Source organism: Lissotriton vulgaris, chromosome 4_1 (genome assembly GCF_964263255.1).
Source record: "Lissotriton vulgaris chromosome 4_1, aLisVul1.2, whole genome shotgun sequence".
Classification (NCBI taxonomy): domain Eukaryota; kingdom Metazoa; phylum Chordata; class Amphibia; order Caudata; family Salamandridae; genus Lissotriton; species Lissotriton vulgaris.
Genome location: NC_141691.1, coordinates 1,294,444,829 through 1,294,460,995, shown reverse-complemented (window position 1 = coordinate 1,294,460,995; position 16,167 = coordinate 1,294,444,829). Strand labels below are relative to the sequence as shown.

At 43.4% G+C, this 16,167-nt stretch overlaps 1 protein-coding gene across 2 annotated transcripts in view; it reads left to right on the top strand.

Moving 5' to 3' along the window:
* LOC147723143 (solute carrier family 66 member 2-like) overlaps positions 1 to 16,167 on the top strand; it is a 378,739-nt gene that overhangs the window by 48,085 nt on the left and 314,487 nt on the right. For both annotated transcript variants that reach the window (XM_086965524.1, XM_086965525.1), the window contains exon 2: positions 526 to 827. In XM_086965524.1, coding sequence (XP_086821650.1) covers positions 619 to 827 — 209 coding nt within the window. In that variant the 5' untranslated portion in view covers positions 526 to 618. The remainder of the gene's footprint in view (positions 1 to 525; positions 828 to 16,167) is intronic.

Below are 16,167 nucleotides of genomic sequence, written 5' to 3'. Positions count from 1 at the left end.
CTTTCCTTACGTTTAAGGTTTCAATTTCTACTGTCATTATTTGTCTACCCTTTTTCCATGTTTGCCTCTTTCTTTCTTATCTGCTCAGCTAGTTACCTTTTCTTATATGCCCACCTCGCTACCCCGATTGCCTTTTCTTCCCAGCCCATTTCTGTTAAATCCCTTCCTTTCTGAAGTTTCCCCCTGTATTCTTTCTCAATTTTCCAACCTTCCTTCCTTCTCAGCTGCTTGTTTTCATACCCTTACTGATGTGGCTGTCTAAGGCATTGCCGAGCAAAACACAATTAAAGTGAATTAATTGCTGCTTAAGATGCCAACTTGGAACTGAGCCCTTATGTGTGATCTAATTTTAAAAATAGTTGTGCAGAGGTTTGACTGAGATTGCCCCTGACTCGCCCTTTCAACTCCCATCCAGTCATTATGTCTCTGATAATTCTTAGTATTTTGTAGATGACTTCTGTTCAGCAGGAAACTAAATGTTGACCACACCTTCATCTCACATTCACAATGGATTTGTTTTTTCAGTTTGCAGTAGGATGATGTGACAGCCATGGCAGCAGGGTGACATTACAGTCACCTGAAGAAGCCCTCCGCAACTGATTGTTCCCTGTCTGCGGCATGAAGATGGAAGACAACAGCTGGGAATGGCTTGTAGAGATGCTGCACCAGCTGGTTTCCTGGGGAGCAGCTGGAGCCATGATGTTTGGTGGAGTGGTACCATACATCCCACAATACAGGGATATTAGAAGGACTCAGAACACGGAAGGCTTTTCGACCTATGTCTGTCTTATGCTCCTGGTCGCAAATATTTTACGAATTCTGTTCTGGTAAGTAGACTTATTTGTTCATTTAGTTTTTTTTGTATTGGGTTTTATTACAATATTTTTTTTACTGTATTGTGCTTCATTAGTCACTGCCATTTTAGTAAGTATGTCAAAGAAATGTGGTCAGTCTCCATTCCTTTCAAACTAAAAATGTACACATAATTAACATGCATTGATTTTCTAATATAGTCCATTGAAATAGACTTTGGGGCAGAATAATAGTCGAAACAGCACGGACAGAATATCTTACCCTTTCTAGCTCCTTATGATTACAAATTTGGCACGAGGCCAGTGTTCCTTAAAGTGTGACTTTCAAATGTGCTCCTCAAAAGAAATGAACCTACACTATGCAAATAAATCTGACGACCCATTACTGGCTTTACCCAACAATATAAGAATCCATTTTTATTTTAATCTGTTTGTTCATAAAGTTCTACTTGAAACATGAGCTCCTCTTCCTTGTATTAACAACTTAAAAAATATATGACTGAAAAATACATGAACCACCGCAGTGATTAAAATATATACCTTTAGTTTCCTGCCCCTTCTTTAATTTGTGTAAATAAGGGGGAAAAAACTGGACCACATACAGGGGAGTCTAATTCCAACCCTGCTCCTTTGTGAAAGCCTGAAACGTCTTCCTGACTGAAAGGCTAGAGGGCGCAAGTCTCAGTATTTGGTGGGGTCAAGTTACTCCCATCACAAACATTATGGAAATCCTGACCAATGTATTAACATTCTGTTATCTCCTTTGGAACTTGTAATGCAGCAGACAAGATATCGGTCACTTTTGTGATGGAGTAACGCATGTGCCAAACTAACTCAGGCCCTAAATTAGTTGTAGTGAGCCACCCTAAATATATCAGTATTTCAAGGGTACTATGACAAAAGGAGCCCTTTCGTGTTTCAAGCATGTCTCTTTTCATACCAACAAATTTCACATCACATAGATTTCAGAGATTAACTTCATTGAATAAGTTCCTATATGTATTATGTTTATTTTATGATGCTGTGTCTTTTAAACAACAGTGATCCCTGGAAAGGGGAAATACGCGAGCAATAAATATAGACTCAGTTGTTACATATTACGTGGACATGTCCAGCCGGGCAGAGGTCTAATATTTACTTTTTCGGAATTGAAGAAAATATCACAAAACAATACATCAAGTGGGACACAAGCCTGTGCCCTACTTAGCCAATAGAATACAGAACAAGGGGGGGAAGTCAAAGACAAACAGGGGGCTCAGGCAAAGCTTTTCGGTTTGTTGTACATAGGAATAAGCAGTGACAAGAAAAACAAATCGCATAATACACCTTTATAGTTTAGTAAACAAAAGTTTTTGGTGTATAAGGTGTTTCAAAGTGTCGATGGCGTTTCGATCCAGCAAGGGAATAAGCGGATCATCATCAGGACATAGAATGTATGCCTAATAATTTAGAGCCTCATATGCCAGGAGGGCGCGATTGGTAGCTAGAATGAAGTGAAGCCAGAGTTAATGCAAGGCGGCTTGAAGGGGTGAAGTCCGGTTCTAAATAAACCCCACGGAACCGGTGATCGTGCCGACGTGACTCTAGCTCCTCTCGGTTTGATATTGGAAAGCCACCGCGCCGAGGTAACTCCTCTCGGCCCCTATTCAAAACCGGACTTCTCCCCTTCTGCGTTCCTCACCCCTTTTCAAGCGACTTTTAGTAGCCCACAAATTACGGACGCCACACCAACTATATATTGAGTGGGGTTCAATAACTTGTACTTTCATATTCAAGCATTGGTGTACTGAATTAACTTTAAAAGACACACAATTGATGAACGGAATGCAGAACAAATCAAAACATTCACCCCCAGTCAAGAGGTCTGGGTTAAATCCATAATTCTTTTGCTCACCATGCCACCCCAGTTTAGACCTGGCCATATGCACATCAATCTTGACCCTGTGCCTCATGGGAACAGTCCAGCCCCAACTGCCAAGCCAGGTCCTCCCTGGACCGGAAACAAGCCTCCTAGGACCAGTTTCGGGGTTTCACCCCTCTTCAGTCAGGATATCTTGATTCCAGTGGCACAGTGAGCCCAGGACCCACATCTCGGCACACCTGGCGCACTTAGGGCGAGAAAGCAAAAGACACACAATTTATGGACGAATGCAGAACAAATCAAAACATTCACCCCAGTCAAGAGAACTGTGTTAAATCCATCATTCATTTGCTCACCATGCCACCCCAGTTTAGACCTGGCCATATGCAAATCATTCTTCATCCTGTGCCTCATGGGAACAGTCCAGTCCAAACCGCCAAGCCAGGTCCTCCCTGTAGCGGAAACAAGCATCCTAGGACCGGTTTCGGGGTTTCACCCCTCTTCAGCCAGGATAGCTTGATTCAGTGGCACAGTGAGCCCAGGACCCACGTCTGGGCACCTGGCGTGAAAGCAAAAGACACACAATTGATGGACGGAATACAGAACAAATCAAAACATTCACCCCCAATCAAGAGATCTGGGTTAAATCCATTATTCCTTTGCTCACCATGCCATCCCAGTTTAGACCTGGCCATATGCACATCAGTCTTGACCCTGTGCCTCATGGGAACAGTCCAGCCCCAACTGCCAAGCCAGGTCCTCCCTGGACCGGAAACAAGCCTCCTAGGACCAGTTTCGGGGTTTCACCCCTCTTCAGTCAGGATATCTTGATTCCAGTGGCACAGTGAGCCCAGGACCCACATCTCGGCACACCTGGCGCACTTAGGGCGAGAAAGCAAAAGACACACAATTTATGGACGGAATGCAGAACAAATCAAAACATTCACCCCAGTCAAGAGAACTGTGTTAAATCCATCATTCATTTGCTCACCATGCCACCCCAGTTTAGACCTGGCCATATGCAAATCATTCTTCATCCTGTGCCTCATGGGAACAGTCCAGTCCAAACCGCCAAGCCAGGTCCTCCCTGTAGCGGAAACAAGCATCCTAGGACCGGTTTCGGGGTTTCACCCCTCTTCAGCCAGGATAGCTTGATTCAGTGGCACAGTGAGCCCAGGACCCACGTCTGGGCACCTGGCGTGAAAGCAAAAGACACACAATTGATGGACGGAATACAGAACAAATCAAAACATTCACCCCCAATCAAGAGATCTGGGTTAAATCCATTATTCCTTTGCTCACCATGCCATCCCAGTTTAGACCTGGCCATATGCACATCAGTCTTGACCCTGTGCCTCATGGGAACAGTCCAGCCCGAACAGTCTTTTTTTTTTTTAATATCTTTTTATTGCTTTATACAAAAGAAAAAAAATCGACACTGCATAAAAGACAATCGGCAAAAGTACAGTCATAGTGTGATAATACAGTGGTGACAATAGCAAAATAATATACACTACAGAAATGATGACAGTTTATCCCTTGAGTTGGGTCAGGGGGATAGCGGTTCCTCCTCTGAGGAATGCACCGGGGCCCCACAGATCCCTCCCCAATATGCGTTCCACCCAGACCACACTGTGTACCACTTTCTGGGGCAACCTCGTGCCATATATACCATCTTTTCTCTGAACATGCACCAGTCCAGACTTCTCTCCCAGGAGGCCAAGGTAGGCGGAGCCGCCACTCCCCACTGAGGGCTATATCTTGTTTGGCCACCATTATCCCCAATGTAGCCCAGGTCCTCTCCATAGTTGTTTAATCAGTGGGAGCCCACATGTTTAAGAGACATCGCTTAGCTTCTGGACGAATGGTCTTATGCAGCACCTCCTCCATTACCCATTACCTCATGTATCTCTCGCCAATACTGTTGTATCTGGTCGCATTCCCAAATTATGTGGATGAAGGTGCCCGTGTGCCCACAACGGCCCCTGCAATCGCCCCCGCCACCACTCCCCATATGAACTAGCTGTGGCCCAGTGAGATATGTTCAGTGGAGTATCTTGAGCGGGACCAATCGCAGACGTGCCGGGATGACGACCTCCCTGGGTGAGGCAATCGCCTCCCGCCACTCCTTGTCATTAAATTCTAAACAGTCTCTCTCCCAACACTCTTGCAGATGCCCTAGAGGATCGGGGTATTATTAATACATTTCTTGTACGTGAGGGAGATCGCTTTTTGGGGAAGATAGCCGTCCAGCAAACGATCCTCCAGTGGCGATGGTTCTGGGGTGGGGGGGTTGCCTTTGTAATGTAGTTCCCATATTCCAAGTAGGCTCTGCGCATTGGAATAACATATACTATAGTTCAGACGTAGGACTGAGGTCGACTAGGTCTCTATCGAATATATTAGACTTAATTGTGAGTGCCAGCTAGCTCTGAGGTCACTAGAAACTTTCTCGAATTCACAAGAAGGGATTAGTTTCTGACAACCGCATAAACATGACAACTTTGTTTCCCAAGAATAAGAAATCAATCTCTAGAGTTGCGGAAACAATAGATAGTTATTTTATTCGGTCAATTGTGCATGCTTCGTTTCACCAGAGGTGCTGAGAAATGGAGAGCTAGGCGTTTTTCAATAAAAGGTATTTATTGAACTGTCTTCTTTCTCATGCACAAGAAATGAACTGCTTCAATCGCAATACTTGTCATGAAGTAAAGTGCGTACAGTTAAAGGAGTATTACAAAATAATATTGTTATAGCATGGTATGGTTTCTAAGCCATACATAAATACATAAAATACATACATTAATAAATAATGACTAAAAGTACTCAACTGGTGCTTCTAAAATATGCCTACAACGGTGTACCTAACCTAAGTCTAGTACAAGGGAAGAAGTAAGTGAGGTGTAGCTTAGCTTTAGTATTCTTTGCCAAGAATCTATTCCAAAAATTCTCTAAGGGTCTAATCAGCTCTGTACCTTGGTTTAGAATGAAGGAGATCTTGTATCTCTTTCTCAGGACTCGATGTCCCAGCAACCCGCAAGGGTAGCCTGGAAACACTGGAGCTGGATGTCTCGGCAGGAGAAAAGACAGCGTCTCTCTCAGTGCGTCAGCTGGAGGGTCGGCTTCCTTCGGCGCGCGCTGTAGCAGGGCGTCTGGCAAGTAGATAGTCGAACTACTCCAAACCACTGTGCGTTTGCCTGGGCAAATGTGGGCATATTTATACCTTGAAGGTGCCGAGTTTGACGTAAAGTTGGACATAATAACTTCATCAAAGACTCAGTTCTTTGAAAACTCCATGAGTTTTTGGATAAATAAATATTCAAGCAAGGGGAACTCCCTGACTGCTGAAGGTGGGTTTTTCCAAGAAATCATTGTGGATTCTCGGAACTAGTGGAAGTAGCCATGCCGTATTTGGACTGCATAGGCTAAGCCTAAATATGGTTATGATTTCTATCCCTATATAAGGATAGGGTGATTTATACCTATATATGGGCATGAATCGGGAAAATTACATTAGGGTCCTAAATTCGTATAGAACACCCACTCCACTTTATTAAGTTAAACATTACTAAATTATAAGTACTGAAACATATCTAAAGCATTTGTTCACAGTCCCACCCAAAATACAAAATTTGTATTTGAAATGGCTGTACACGAAATGAGCATAAACTGTACGCATTTGAGAAAAGTGTATACATATATGATATATAGCATGAAATGATTAATGCTAACCTAATGAATCACGAAATTACATTTATGAAATGGCTCTTAAGTACAGAAAAAAGGTTGAGACCATCCCATAGCAGAATATGTAAATCGTTTTGGTTTTGAGAACAAGGCCAAATATTGTCTCTAGGAAGTGTTCAAAAGAATTCTTGTTCTCTAAGAATAGTTCTACTTTAAGCAGATTACTCTGTGCCAAAAAAAGTTCTATTTTGGAAAAAGTTCAAATTGAATCATAGAAAAATAGAGTTCCCAAGTGAGAATTTTTGTTTTGAAAAAGCGAAGGTCGAATTTCAGAGTTCATGGAACGTTGTGTTTAAGATTCAAAAGTTATTCTAGGTGTCAGGAGAAAACATCAGATCGTCTAGGCTGGCACAGAAACCGTCTACCATAGTAGGCGAAAGTGGGACTACTTCATCAAGTAGATCAAATGTACACAAATGAGAAGCATCGCTGTCAGCGTTATCCGCATTGGCAATGTTCGCAGTAGATGGTACCTGTGTGCCTGTTGTTCCCCGTATCTCACCCTCAGTCAAACTTGCCAGTGAGACCTCAATGAATGCCATAATCAGGATTGGTAGCCGTTGGGGACAACACGATGCATGGGTCGTTACTGGACCTAGCAAGGCGTCAACATCCAATGGCAGTACTGATGGAAGTGTAAGACAGATGTCCAACACGCATCCTTCTCCGCATAGCAGGCATCGTAGAACAGGTAAGATGCAATCTTGCCAGATTGGTCTGAATGAAAGGAACCAAGTGGTATTCAGATCTCTTAAACGAGCCAAGCCAAGAATCTGGGTAATCCTTTCACGATACCGCATTGCTAGGAGGGCTTGTTCCATGGTAGTCTGGGTATCGTTGGTGACTGGACTTGCCATATCGGAGCAGAAGAAATAAAAATAGAATTCATGCTATGAGTCCCAAATTGAGAGGCAGGCCGCCGAACACAGAGCGCACGAAATTTGGTAAAATGCTGAGGACTGCTTCAAATGGTGCTAACAGTCCCGAAAAAATCATCTTAAATACATGTGCGATGCCGCTTGTATCACACATGTTTAAGATTTGACCTAACATTTCTGCGAAATGTACTGGGCAGTTTGTTGATAATAATGCATGTACCTCTGCAGAAGTCCTTGCAACTTGCAGATCATACGTTTCTCTGGCCGAGGTCAGTGGTACAGTTTTTTGCAAAAGAATGGCGTTCATTCTGCTTAAAGTATCCATTCGTATATGAGAGATATTCAGTGAAGACCATAACGCCGACTCCCTGTCTGGCTTGCTTTTTGTAAACAATACTTGCATACAACAAGTGACCCTGGCTGACACACTAACTAGATAGGCTTTTCCTGGCAACATGCCACAACAGCTGTGATCATACAACATTATGTAGCTTCCATTGGATAGCTGCCTAAAAACTGGATCTATCACTGCTGCTGGTGAACTGTGCAAGTGGCAAGAAAGGTTATTTGAAGAACCTTCACAGGCTCTGAGTAAATTAATACCTTGACATAAAAGTGTACTGCTTAGCAAGTTCTTACAATTTTTTCCACTAAGAAATACCTCCTTTCCCCCAATCCAACATTTGTGTGTGTATGGTAAATTCCAGGTTGACTTAATGTATTGTTTACCCAACCTTTCATACAGGCCCGCTGTATGTGTTTTAAGCAATACTGAAACTGGAAAATCGTCACTGGTATCGTGATGGTGCCATGTATTATCCACTCCACGAGTGGTTTCTCAGAAACGGTTAATGGTAATCTTTCCAGTTTTTCAATGCTCAGCACTGTATAGTCTGCTCCTCTTTGTGCCAACGAGATTTGTTTATCTGTAAGGTTAAATACAGAAAACAATGACGTGGTGTTGATTAGACGCCATGGCACGTAGCCTGAACGGAGATTTTGTAACGTCCAGCCTAGCTGCATTATAGAACGTAATTGAGACTGGCCATGTTGTAACATTAGCAAGTCCTGCTCTATTATGTCAATGGCAGAGGATACAATGCTGTCCAAAGAATACATTCTGGAGGACAGAGTTGTTAACCCATTGTCCACTACAGAGAGAACTTTCTTCAAATTAATACGATCAATTTCTCGTATTTTTTCTGCAGTTTCCATTTGCGTGATTTTTCATGCTTCATTGTAAGCAGCGTATATACCGGCGTATATGAAACGTTTTTGACGTGGTTTATGAGGTCCAAGTAAGAAGTCTCGTAAATCAACGCCTTCTTTAAGTAAAGTTAAGTGTTGTTTAATTTCTGGAAGTGTGGATTTCTGTAGCCATTCAAGGCATAGCTTTCCTACACTATAAGTTTTTACTATCCCTGGATGTTGTCTCCGGGAATATCTTGGATCTGGCCTAGTTACTGTGAACCCTTGTGTTTCGTTCAGGAATCTATCTTGACAGTTATTCATGTCTGTTGGCCAGATTAACCATTTTTTCCAATCAGAATTAGTTCTGTTTTAAAATCTGTTTTACGTCTACCTCCTCATCTGCAGTGCCTTTACTGTCAGGTGTGGCTTTAGGTATGGGCGGTTTGTTTAAATCTTTTATCTTAGCCAGGCCAAGACAAGATGTTTGTTGAATTGTATCATTTGAAAACATTATTTGGTCTGGGATAATGCAGGCTCTGAATAAGGGTTCTAACCCCTGTACCTGCCAGTCTTTTGTGCCCCAGACAGTTTTTGTCTCAATGTTGTCTTTCCAAAAGTTAAAACCTAATGTAGACAGCTAAGCATAAAAGTTCGCAGAATAAATTTGTTTAGTATTGGTCAGCATGTTTTTCATTCCTGTCTTATTCACATTTTTGAAATAAAACGTTTCTGGATTTGTGACATTAAAACCTGAGAAGTATGGAAACTTTTCATAACATGTTTTTGAGCTGCCTTTTGGCGGCGTCTGACAATGTTCCCATTGGTTGTAAATAAAAACATTTCTAGGGTTTGCAGATTTATGCAAATAATGGTGACCATAATGATTAAAACAATACATTTGTTCATAGTCTGATGAACCTTCTAAGTATTTCTAAATATGATATCATATTATTAACAGTTTCAAAGTCCCAATCATCAGAAAAGTTGCTGGGTGAGACAAAGTCACTCAGAGAAACCTTAAACTGGTGTGGAAACTTCAACAGCTCCACCGGGCCATAAATGTCATAATCAGTTGTGTCCCATGCTATACCACCAGGTATAGGAACGGCTGTAATGTTCACTGATGACAGGTCTCTTTGTTCACGATGAGTTGATTTGTGAGGTTTCAGGAGCAAGTTGATGTTCTTACTTGCTGTGTCCATTGTAATGTATTTTCCATCTATCATCTTTCCCAGACTTAAAACAAGAATGAGCCAGAGCAGGAGAAAAAGTACACCTAACACAATCCAAAATTCAACCCATGGTGAAACCAGATATGTATTTTCAAGTTGATGAAAGAGTTCTGTTATTTTTTCTTTGAAAGTTTTATTTGCTGCCGTAGTTTCAGCTTCACTGGGATCCTCAAAAAATGTATCAAAGTTGATGAAATAGCCAGCGGCAGTTCTGTCAATTGTTGGGATTGCATCCGGATTATTTGGAATCGTTGTAGCTGCTTCTTCCTTTGTCATATATATTAAGACTATATAGGTTTTTTCTTGTTGCTAGCCTCCTTAAGTGCAGTTTACCCCTGAAGATGTACCACATTGTCTGCTGGGTATATCATGTTTAGGCTCTCCTGTTTTCAGTTTCTATTTTTGGTAAATTCTGGTGGTGTTTTTTCAGTGTTTTCCAGTGATTTCCATACCTCCAAAAAACAGTGCTTTTCAGTGTTTACTCATTTTCGCGCCATAAAAAACATCTGAAACGGTCTTTTGCCCGTGTTTATGGAACACTTTGCTTTTTCATTTTTTCCCCAGAAATTGTATACTGCTCTACGTTTCAGAAGCTTAATAAAGTCATGAAATACTTTCCATTGTCCTGTGATTCTGCAGCTCAGATTTAACAAGCATTTACAATGCAATAGGTCTTGCATTTATGTGAGTTTAAGTTATTGGCATTGTAAATGACAAAGCCTTTTATTTATGTTTTAAAAACAAAACAAAAATAAAAGGCATTATGTTATGGAGTGTATGTATGGGGTGTGCTGTGGAATTATGTGGGTTGGATTGGATGAGTTAGTTGTGTAATTGTGTGGAGTGGAACTGTGTGGTGTGTAGTTGATTTCTGGATGGGGATTCTGTGTTTGAGTGCAATTATGTGGAATGGTATTTTGTGTTGTGGAGTGGTATGTAGTGGAGTTTAATGATGTGGTGTGCTGTTGATGGCTGCCTTCTATTGTACAGAGACGCCTTTAAATATTTATAAAATCACATAATACATGATGTAAACAGCTAAACATTATTGCACTTAGTAAAGATATGCTCTTCCCACCTTAATAAAACAAAGAACTCTTCCCACTGTAATAAAACAAAGAACTTTGTTGTGTGTCATTTTTTGGTAGAACTTTGCACAGAATGCCTATTACATAGCGAGTCATGTAGCGCCGCTGGAAAGGAAGTTCCCTGTACCAGCTCAACACTTTAAAAACAATGTTTTGTAGCGTAACGCCATACTCGGTACCAATGTACTGCACTTTGAGATCTTACATGTGCCACCAGTGCCCTGCAGTTAGACGTGGTATAGGTGCCATCGCGCACTGCACTCTGATATGTCACATGAACAGCCAGTGCACTGCAGTCAGATGTTATAGGCACCACTGTGCAGATTGTTCTGCTTTTATATCACACGCACCAACAACCCGAGATAATGTGATTGCTGCCCTAATTTTAGTTAATGTGACCCCCTCCTTCTGTCCTACAATCTCAGGTATTCCAGTGCAACCCTACTCTACGGACAAGCGCGGCTGGGGAGATGCGCCCAAATGTTAGTGCAGTTACTGCCTCTAAGTGCTGATTCACTATAATGGCTGCCCTACAGACAATCCCAGTACTGTCTGTATCAACACTTCCCACTTTCTGGCGCTGGTAACACTGGCCTGCGTTTGAAGGACTGCATGCATTCCCTAAGAACGAATTCAGAAATTTTTGGGAGGGTGGGCCTGCCTGCTTGACTTCTGGGCCTACTCCTTGCTGTGGTAATAAGCGGTGTGCCCCCTGCCGTCCTTGGGGGGACTTTTATCTGGCTTCAAAATGATTCAGGTGGAAATATGTTATTGTTTTCTCCTTTTCAGATCAAAAACGATGTTGCATTAAACAAAGGGAAGGAACTGTAAAGGAAGACTATAGCTGGGCTCTGCACGTATCGGCTTTTATTCTGGTAAAACATTTGAATAGATTAAAATAAAAGTGTGCTAGTGCTGCCTGGACATTTTAAACCCCTGCCGTGTAAGCAGCCTTTCCCCAAAAAAATGTGAAGGCCATCATTATGTCAGAAAGTCCTAGAAATGATGGATTTCCTTGTTTCTCTGGCAACTCTGCCAAACACTGAGCTGTGGGTCTGGAACGATGGCAGGGAACTCTACTATGGCAGGGATACTAGGGAAACAACTAGCAAAGATTCAAAGGCTCCCTCACAGCCCCATAAAAGTGCAGCTGAGCTAAAGCTGGCATTGAACGAGAATAGCACTTTTTGGCTGGGGTTTTGATGAATCACAGGCTTGGCACTCGGCACGCAGCTGAAATAGTCACAATACCAGTGACACTTTGACGCACAATCGGGCACTCTTTACACATATGCATAGCGTCTGACATTCTGTCACTAATACAATTAAACCACATGCACATTTGTCAAAGTGTCCACGTGTAAGCAATCTGACTCACTTTTCAAATACAGGATGACAAATGCCAATTCAAGCATACATGCATGCACCACACAATCACACAAAAAGTGACAAGCACACTGAAAACATGGTACACTTGCACAATCTGACACTCTCACGCACAAGACTTCACCTACACAAATATCACACACACATCACATAATACACAAGTACAGGCTTGTACTTCTACAGGTGTATGACCCTCAATTACCATGGTGAGTAAACAGCACGGAGCTGGGGAGAGTTCCAGACACTCGGCGGTTGTGACAAGACCCCTTGAATGGACGCGCAGCTTTGCTTCTGACACCATTGAAACATTTGCTCTCTCTTCACGCCCCTGCTGCTGGCTGCGAAAAGAGAAGTTGCTGTCTCTGTAGCTCCTTTGTCACACTCTGCCCGCACTGAATGAGGGTCAGTATTTTCAAACACACCTGACTCCACTGCGAACACACAACTCCCATACACCTATAAGTCACCTGCACACACATTACTCGCCTGCACACACATAACGACTGCATCCCTCACTCCGCCCCCTCATACACATCTTGGCTCCTCTCCTGCTCAGACCTGACTCTACCTTGCACACACCACGCTCTCCTGCAAAAACCTCATTCCCTACACACAGTAATTTCACTGCAGTCAATTTAATCCCAGGCACACAACTCACGCTTAACACGGCCCCTCTGTACACAAAGCACTGCGTTATATATCGCTTCTTCCGATTCACACTCAACACTGGTCTGCGCATCTCACCCCTTTTCACACACCTCACTCCCCTTCACACACCTCACTCCCCAGCACACACCCCATTCTCCTCCTTCCTCAACCTCACTCACACATCTCAACCCTGCTAACACGTCACTCGTTTGTAAATACCTCAGTCCCCTGTGCACACCTCACTCCTCTACATTACATACCACACACACACTTACACATGCAATACTCTCCTGTACACACCTTTCAAATTCTCATAGCCCTCCCCTGCTTCCAGTCAGAGTTCACTCGTCCTCCGAGTGAACCTCGCCGACCTGCACTCCTCTCTTCTCCGGCACACTCCTCGCCCCATTCACTTTCACAATCAGCACTCTCCCCCACACCTGTCTCCTCTTCTCACGGACACTTCTCTCACCTACACATGCCCGACTCTTTAGCGCACACCTCTCGCTTCTGCTCGCTTTTCTCATCTGCTCACACCACACGCACCTTCTTTTGCACACGCAGTCTCACTCCTCCTCTGTGCAAACCCTGCTTTGCTAAGCACACTTCGGCAGCTCCCTGCTCACATCTTGGTCTTCACTCACTCCGTCGCACCACTTTATTTCCAAACGGTGCACATCTCGTGCGCTGGTGGGTGGGCTCAAAGGCGGGAGCTCACGAGCAACCCATGACTCACAACCCTACCGTAGTGTATGCAACAATGCACGAAACAAATGCAATATTTGCAAATGTTCTGCATATCCAGGTGTCTTAGGATGGGTGAAGCCCCCCTTCTTTGGGGAGGGGGGGGGGGGCTTTTTAACAGAGTTCACCAAGTAACACATGTGAGGAGGGGGCTACCCTGGGACTCATCCAGCTCTGGTCTAGTTCAAGCCTTGGTCCACGCTGATTATCCACAGACCCGCTACACAGAGCAATGCCAGTATTTCGGCCGTGGCGCAAGTAGCTGTTTGCACATTGCATCCAAATAAAGTGAAACTTTGGAGCTCTCGAGCTCACATATGCAACCCGAATCTGTGGTGGGCACAGAAGCAAAATATTCAGATTGCTACAGTTATCCTCTTTTTGCTGGCGGAGCGGGCGCCCGCCCGAGCGCACAGTAATGCTCCAGCACAGCCCCATCTAGGTCTGCAATAAACCAGGCAGCAGAATCAACCCCATTCGTTGACAGACCCCCGCCCTGCCCCCGAGAGGATAGAGCTCTGCCCACAGACCGGCACTCTCCGCAGACCTGGACGGGAAAACGAAGAAGTCAGAAGACGGAAGCAAGGGAGCTACTCTGACTGTGCCGAGCGCCCAGACACAGAGTCAAGGGGGATAGAAAAACTAGAAGGGTGTCTGAAGACCGCACTGTGCCCACGCACTGCCAGCTCAGCAGGACCGAGGTGAATAATATCCGAGCCTTGTGCACAGCTGTAACAAACTCGATTGCTGGGAAAGGAAATGGTTACTCGTGGACCCATGACCCAGCCACTGCCATTAACGTCTTGTTAAGTAAATGGTCTTTTTGAAGACCTGTTAAGTACTTGAGTGTAGCCGTCATAAGACAGACGGCAGACCGCAACAGCTCCTCTCCCCCCCACGTGAGCCAAGCAGGGGGCCTGGTGTTGCTCTGGCCCTTGGGCCATTCAAACCTCGGCTCCCTGTGTGCAGAAGCAGTGTTTTCCCCAGACACCTCTGCGCCAGGCAACCACAGGCAGGCCAATGTTTGAGATGCTTTGGCTCCATCAAGTGGCCAGGTGCCGCAACAACTACGAAAATACTACGAAAATCAGTGACACTCGGTTTAAACCAGGTCAGCTAATTTTCATCCGGGAGGGTATTATCGAGTACATTCGGTTTAAACCGAATTCCGAACAGCCTAATCATGTTGCACACCACATTTGCGTTTTTTCCACACTCTCCTTTTATGTTTACAAGTTTACAACATTACACATCGAATTGGCATCTCCTTTACCAACATGGCCGCCTATATTATTGTACTCACTATAGTCCGTTTTTTATCCCTACGCGACCATTGCACTCGTAACAGTCCGTTTTCTATCCTCATATGACCATATTCTCGCGGTGCGTGTACTTTATTGACACGTACACCGCTGACAAACAAGACTTTACCCAGGACGAGGATTGTGCCGGTCTTGACTTAAGATACAGCAACAGCTGACGGAACCGATTACCGATGCAGGATTATACACCGCAGTATAAGTAAGTCGGCGAACGCCGCAATTCAATTACAGCCCGTGTGAAGGTTTTCATAGCAATGTTCACTCATACGCTGCACTTTGTTTTCAGCTTAAACACAGAACGGACCTTACGTTTAAAGACATGTGAGTCTTTGAAACTTGCTTTTTACTTTCCCTCACTTGTCGTTTTTTCGAATACACCATTGATCACATGGGAAATTGCACAAAATCACAACATGATGCGTGAAAATAATGATGGTTTATTACATGGTACTCTGATTTGTTTTACATGTCAATGCTATATCCTTTATGTTGTAGAGCTCCCGGAAGAAGGGCACATACGCCTGAAATGCATCGGAGCATAATGATACATATGTGAATTGTTTGGAAAATTAATGATAATGGAATGAACAAGAATTCCTATAAAAAATTAAAAAGCCTTGAAATTGAAGAAAAATATGCAATACATTTTGAACAAATGGTTTGAACATATACTTAAGAGGAGTCTGCTTATTTAAGAACCTAGGGTGTGCCCTACCCAAGGATGCATCCAAATCTTTTGTTGCACAATTACAGTATTATTACCTAGACGTGTATTTGGACGGACACGTCACCTGAAGGGACACCCAACCCGTGTCGAGGACAAAGTTACATTCAAATACTCTACACTAATAGAGATCAAATAAGGCTCTGCACCGACCTAATTTATTTTTTGATATAATCAGTTGTGTCCCATGCTATACCACCAGGTATAGGAACGGCTGTAATGTTCACTGATGACAGGTCTCTTTGTTCACGATGAGATGATTTGTGAGGTTTCAGGAGCAAGTTGATGTTCTTACTTGCTGTGTCCATTGTAATGTATTTTCCATCTATCATCTTTCCCAGACTTAAAACAAGAATGAGCCAGAGCAGGAGAAAAAGTACACCTAACACAATCCAAAATTCAACCCATGGTGAAACCAGATATGTATTTTCAAGTTGATGAAAGAGTTCTGTTATTTTTTCTTTGAAAGTTTTATTTGCTGCCGTAGTTTCAGGTTCACTGGGATCCTCAAAAAATGTATCAAAGTTGAGGAAA